At 44.1% G+C, this 6,622-nt stretch overlaps 1 protein-coding gene across 4 annotated transcripts in view; it reads left to right on the top strand.

Annotated features, from left to right (window-relative positions):
• The first annotated feature begins 159 nt into the window (after positions 1-159).
• The window catches only part of LOC106525812 (receptor tyrosine-protein kinase erbB-4), a 513,565-nt gene continuing 507,102 nt past the window's right edge, over positions 160-6,622 (top strand). For 2 of the 4 annotated variants that reach the window (XM_014020151.1, XM_014020152.1), the window contains exon 1: positions 720-791. In XM_014020151.1, coding sequence (XP_013875605.1) covers positions 725-791 — 67 coding nt within the window. In that variant the 5' untranslated portion in view covers positions 720-724. Of the gene's footprint in view, positions 792-6,622 lie in introns of all 4 variants that reach the window. The other 2 variants (XM_014020153.1, XM_014020154.1) reach the window with 2 other exon arrangements.

The following is a 6,622-nucleotide window of genomic DNA, read 5'->3' as shown; positions in this document are numbered from 1 at the left end:
CTTTCTTTCTTTCTTTCTTTCTTTCTTTCTTTCTTTCTTTCTTTCTTTCTTTCTTTCTTTCTTTCTTTCTTTCTTTCTTTCTTTCTTTCTTTCTAATAGAATCAAAGAAACCCATGTTTCCTACATGAACCAACACAAACAGGTGCTCAGAGCTCTGTAAATAAACTCCTCAGCCAATCAGGAGCTTTGAAAATGATTTTCGCTTCATTTCTGTAAAAGAAACGAGGAGATTGTGTGACTTCGGATAGGCTGGTTGAAGGTGTCAATCAGAAAATGGGCGGGGCGTGTTCAGACCCCCCCTCCACCGGCAGCAATGGCAGAGTGGAGGAGTAAATGGCTCAGAGTGTCCGCGGTGTGGAAACCGACCTAAACACCACCGGACCTGCAGCTGCCAAACACAACAAGGCTGTTGGGGGGAAACAAACAAAAAACACAAAACAACAACAACAAAAAGCTGCTTCTGAATGGGAACTGTGCCAAGACCGTGAAGAGACTCCACACATCCTTTGAAATTATTTTGCTTTTCTTTTTCCTCTAATTTGGACTGTTTTGAAATTTTCCTCTTCTTTTTCCTTCTGCTGTGAGAGTGCGCGTGAGCGAGCAGGATATCATCGCCGGACATGTGAGTTCCACGGGAGTTACCTACAGACAACGAAGCTCTCATTCTTCTTCTTCTTCTTTTTTTTTTTTTTACCGTGAAAAAAGGAAAAGATAAAAAGAAAAGATGAAGTTCCCAGCCTGCGTCCTCTTCGTCACTTTCCTGCTGATCCGGTGGAGCGCAGCGCAGTCAGGTGAGTTTTCATGATTATTTATTTGTTTGTTTGTTTGGATGAGTGCGCGCGCGTCTCTCTCTCTCTCTCGCTGTGCGCCCCGTTCCGGAGCTCAAGGCTTGAATGAAGAAGTGCGCACCTGTTCGCTGTAAACATGCGCCTTCTGAGCTGCGCTGCAGATCTGCGCCAACTAAAAATAAAAATAAAAACTGACGCCAACAGCTCTGCGTAAAAAACCCTCTCCAGCTTTACTTTGAAGCGCGAGCTGTTCTCTGTAGATTTCTGCAGGTTTCACACAGCTCCTCTGAATTATTCAGATCCAGTAGATACCCCCCCCCCCCCCCCCCCATGTGGTGTGCGTCCCTTGCTGAAATTCACTTTAATGATCCGGTTGCTATAAGTTGGCTGTTTCTTTTCTGGGAGCCCGTGCTGATTTAACAGTTCTCTATGTTTCACCATAGAAATAAATCGGGAACACTCCTCAGTTCAGTTTGATCAGTCCTTAACGTGGAGCAGAAACAGCCATAAAGTTGCATCCATCTTCAGGGATGTCTCAAAGATGGAAAGAGTCTGTGGGGGGGTTGTTCTGGGACCTGGCTCCCGTGGCTCCTGCTCTGAATGTTGCCCATTAAGCAGGACTGGGTGGATGGATGCGTGGCTGGATGAATAGGAGTGGGGAAAGTGGAGGCTTTCATTTATTCTCCATCACACACACACGTGCTCCCATCCAAGAGATTTGTGATGCAAATTCTGCCCAAGAATCTGAGCTATGCCTCGTGGGAAGTTCATTGTTGTGTGGGATGCAGACTGTGTAGATATTTGTTTGTCCATTCCCCCACTCCCACCCGCATCCCCCACTATTTCACCTCCTTCTAATTGTTTCAGTTTGGGGGGGGGGGGGGGGATCATCCCCAGCATCATGGATTAAAGTGTGTGGATGTGAGGGTGAAACAAGCCAAGGTCGGAGGTGTTCCACTTGTTTCTCCGCTCCTGCAGGGAGACAAATGTTCCTAGTTTTCCTGCCAGTCAGCTCCACCACACTGGGTGTGTGTGTGTGTGTGTGTGTGTGTGTGTGTTTGTGTGTGTGTGTGTGTGTGAGGTGCCAAATGAGCAACACAAGCATTGAGGCGTTCACTCCACAAGCAGTTTGATTGATGCTTTCTGGATTCTGAGTGGCTGTGGCAGGACGACATGCTCGTGCAGACCCCCCCTATTTCATCCCCCCAAAATAATCCCCGTCTGTCCATTTATAAGTTTCACTGCTGACAACACAAACACTTAAACATTGAACATTTAGTTGGCTTTTCTCCATCTATTGGTGATTTTGTTGCCATTTTAAATCGCTGTGAAAGACACAATTATTGTCATATTTTAATCATTATCTCTTTAATACTCATTTGTGCTTGTAAAATGCGATGCTCCACGCACGTTAAAACAGGCTGCGGAGGGATGACGAACTGCATTTTGAGCCTTTTTGTGTTGAATCGAGGTGTCGTCGTACTAGAGATTTGTTAATGGGCTTTAGATTTTGAATCATTACAAAAAAAAAAAAAAAAGGCTTGTTTAGCTCTTTTAACAAGGCTGTTGTGAATGATGGGGTTTCCGCTACAGCCAGGTTCGGGTTTGAGTGTCCATATTCAGTCATCAGTGTTGCTACTCCTCAAATCTGTGATGTCCAAGTGTTGCAGTTGGTACAACAGCTGTTCGTTTCCTAAACTGAACATGAAAAGGCTTGCGTTTTGTTTTAAAAGAACCATGTTTTTTTTTGAGAATACAATGATGGGGGAAAAAAACAAAACATAAAAACATAACGTGACTATTTTTGTTGTTCGTAAATTTAGAAAATAATTACAACAATAAAGGGAAACTGGAAAAGTTCCCAATCCAATGTTCTCTTGAAGTTGCGTAAATCAGTGGTGTTGTCATATAAGGTAATTAATTATATTTCATATTATTTAAACTTGTTTTCTGCCTATGACGCAACAAAATGTTAATATTTTTGTTTGGATAAGGTAGTTTACCCACATTATGCCACTTCTGTTATTTCTCATAAATTCCCATAAGTTTCCAGTTTAGAATATGTCCTTTATTCCCCAGCTGAACTTCTGTTAAAAATTTCCACCTCTTTTACAAACCGACTCACCACCAGGGCAACTGATCGGTGGGTAAATTTCTAACCAGGTAAGCTTGTTCGTCCCTGGTTCCTGTAGTCAAACAGAGGTAAAAATACACTAGTTCCTTTAAAAAAAAAGGCTTTTCAGGGGAAACACAACTGTACTTTGCATCTCATATGTGTTCATTATTTATATTAATACTACCTTTTTTAATCAGGTATATCCCATTGAGTACACAGATCTATTTTGCAATGAAGGTCTGGCAGGATGACGCATGTTTTTTTCACTTTGGGAGAAAACCCTCGCAAACACAAAGAGAGCATGTGAACTCTGTACAGAAAGACCCCAGGTCTGAATCAGGGATTGAACCTAGGACCTTCTTGCTGTGAGCCAACTACTCAGTGAGACGCTGTGCTGTTTTTGCACCATTTCAAAACCCACATCTGTTTACTTTTAGTGCATTTTGACGAACTGCCTCTCCCTTTAAAGTGTTCAGGCTTCACTACTGCTGCCGGTACTCACCGTGCACTGTCGCAGTCAGTGTGTGTCTGAGATAATAAAGAAGTAGAAAACAGGTTTTGTGTTACCCGACGGATAATACTCTGAAAACGTCTACGAAAGCTGCCAAGAAGTTCCAAATAAATTACAGGTCTGGGTAAATCTGGGCGCTTTCTTTCAGCGTAGGGGCGTAAGACTGCCAAAGTAAAGTCTGAAATGTGTCTGAGTCCAGCGACAGAGTTAAGTTGAACTTGTTTATGGCAGTGCAGGTGAAGTTTTCACATCCAGGCTGATGCATTACTGCAGCCTCTCTAAAACCGAGTTATTGATGCATTTGTGGTTCCGAGGTGACGAGCTTTTTTGACTTCTATCTCTGTTCGGGTGTCATTTCAGTCTTTAACAAGCTTTTGGCTGTTTTGTAGAATCTACACCTGTCAGAAAGGATTATAGTTGTCAAAAGGTACTTTTTTATATCTCTGCCAGTAAAATGTCCCATTAAGAACTTGTAAGTCTTCTTCGTAGGAATGTCTTGTGCTCCACTTTTATGGAGGTGATTTGATCATTTTTCTTGACTGTTACGGTTTTCTGTCTGTCTGTTTACTCACTTTCTGAAACGAAGGGATCAAATATTTTAATCGTCCCGTCTCTTGAGTTTCTGTGACAAATGCTGCCTGCGCACACGTGTGTGTGTGTGTGTTTGGGTGACATTTGAAGATGTGCTCTCCCGTGGAATGGCTGGGGGAGAATGGGGAAAGGAAGCCCACTGAATGCCAGGATCATATTACCGAGCTACTGTCAGCTGGCTCACTCGCAGCCACAACATTGGCTCAGGCTTTGTAGAAGATGAGAATTTATTTCAAGCTAATTAAGCTTTTCTTTTTTTCTTTTTTTTTTTGGTACCGTCAGTCTAGACTTGAGGGTCTTTCTGTGACAGCATGAGAGATGGGGTGCGAGAGGGGTGATGGAATTCAATCTCGCTCTAAATTAGTCAACATTGCTATCATAAGTTTATCTGCCAGGCTGCGCCGTTCTCCGATGAGCCGATGTCCAGTCGTATGGTTTCTGTGCGTTTGTCCGTGTCCTTGGGTGAATGTGACTCGAGCGGTGAGAGCTCTGAATCAAATATGGCACTTTGCAGAAAAGAAGAATAATTGTGGTTCAGTGAGGCCAACACTCAGGTGTGGGCTGATATTTGCTTCCTCTGTCGGAGCTGGAGCGTTTGAGCAGGACTGTAAGAGAAGCCTAGTAGACTGTGTGTGAGGGGGGTGATGGAACACTTTTCCGAGGCCTGAGACAGCAGTACACTACTTTTAATGGTACTCGCCGTCTGAATCAATGCTTAGATTATTATCTTGACGTCCTGAACAAAGATGATCCTGTGCTCACGCACAAGTGATGTCTTTTTTTTTTTTTGCTTTAAAAATCTAAGGAAAAAGGGGTAAAAAAAAAATCTGCCAACGTCACGAGCCTGTTTGCTTGACATTTTGTTTGCACCCCGGCCGGACAGAAGGGGTTCTGTTCTTTGAGTTTGCGCCCCACCAAATATTTACATGTGTAATCACAACTGCACAGCGTGGGAAGGAAAACACACAAGACTTGGGTGCAAAATAGCGGCTTTATTGGCTTCTGTGGTCATCCTCAAGCTGCTTAATGCCTCTCTGTCTCTGGCGCCGCATTTGGCAGGACGAACTTTTTTCGACCGCCCCATGTTTCTGCTTCCTAATGATGAGCAGGGTTGGCTTGGGTTGAGCCGAGGCACAGCGTGCCAACTCCTAGTGGGACTTACATTGGCCAGTTGAAGACTAGAAGCCTGACACAGATGTCCCCCCCTCCCAACCACCATTGGAGGAGGACTGAGGTCTCACTCACAAGTGTAAGATGCTGCGCCCATTCTCAGTGAGTTAGTGGAAACATTGTGATGTCTGTACGCTTCAGTTTACCATTGAAGGCGAAGGTGGAATGATTGTGATTTTGACAGTTACCAAAAGATCCCAATAACCACTGAAGATTTGAATCCAACTTTCAGAAGGTAATCATTGGATGAGCATCTACAATCGAACTGAATCAACCCAATTCAAGAATTTTGTCACAGACTTCAGTACTTCTACCTATTCAGTGTTTCCCCTACATTTGTGGCCTTTGTAGCACAGGGGAGCAGAGTGCTAATGTTACTAATGCCAGTGGTTGCCACAGGGGTAGGGGCACAACATTCTTCGTTGATGATGCTAGATCGAAGCCACTTATCCTGTTGGTACAATCTTCAATCACTTCTATGGAAGTAATGGTACTTTCGCCAGGGGTCAGTTGAGAGGGCATGTCACCCTCATATTTAATTGTAGGTGAAACACTGCATTATGGGCGGCTGCGGTGGAGTGGTTAGGGGAGTCGTCCTGGAACCGGAAGGTCGCTGGTTTGATCCCCCGTCCAGCYGTCTCAGTCGTTGTGTCCTTGGGCAAGACACTTCACCCACCTTGCCTACTGATGGTGGTCAGAGGGTCCGGTGGTGCCGGTGTACGGCAGCCCCACCTCTGTCAGTGTGCCCCAGGGCAGCTGTGGCTACAGTGTAGTTTGCCATCATCAGTGTGTGAATGTGAGTGTGAATGGGTGAAAGTCTGTTAGTGTAAAGTGCTTTGGGGTCCGGAGGGACTTGAAAAGCGCTCTATGAGTTCAGTACATTTACCATTATCCAGGGAAGGTAGCCTGCCGCACCATAAAGATCATGGCATGTAATAAATAAATATACGTCTGTATGTTATCACACCAGACCAATTGTGTGCAGGGTGGGATACAAAGCCATTACATCAGTGGTGTCCAGAGTCGGTCCTCAAGGGCCGGTGTCCTGCATGTTTTAGGTGCTACCCTGGTTCAAAATAGCTGAAGCTAAGGAGTGCTTAATTAATGGGCCTCTGCAGACCTTGATGGCAAACTGAGAAGGTAAATCATCTGTTTGAATCAGCTGTGTTGAATCAGGGACAAATCTAAAACTTGCAGGTGACCAGCCCTTGAGGATTGGAGTTGGACATGCCTGCATTACATTATCACTCGTTTCTCCCACAGTATGCCCTGACCTCCCAGGACTTTAAAGTCATTTAATGACAGAACTCTATCCTGCCAAATATAAATGGCGGTTTCTATGTGTTGTGTAGTACAAAAGACTACCTGTGATATTGTATATATACATATATATGTATATATATTGTATACATACACATATATATATACATATGCAGTATATATACA

Source organism: Austrofundulus limnaeus, unplaced genomic scaffold, assembly GCF_001266775.1.
Source record: "Austrofundulus limnaeus strain Quisiro unplaced genomic scaffold, Austrofundulus_limnaeus-1.0 Scaffold242, whole genome shotgun sequence".
Lineage (NCBI taxonomy): Eukaryota > Metazoa > Chordata > Actinopteri > Cyprinodontiformes > Rivulidae > Austrofundulus > Austrofundulus limnaeus.
The sequence above is the reverse complement of the archived record's forward strand: the minus strand, read 5'-3'. Positions and strand labels throughout refer to the sequence as shown.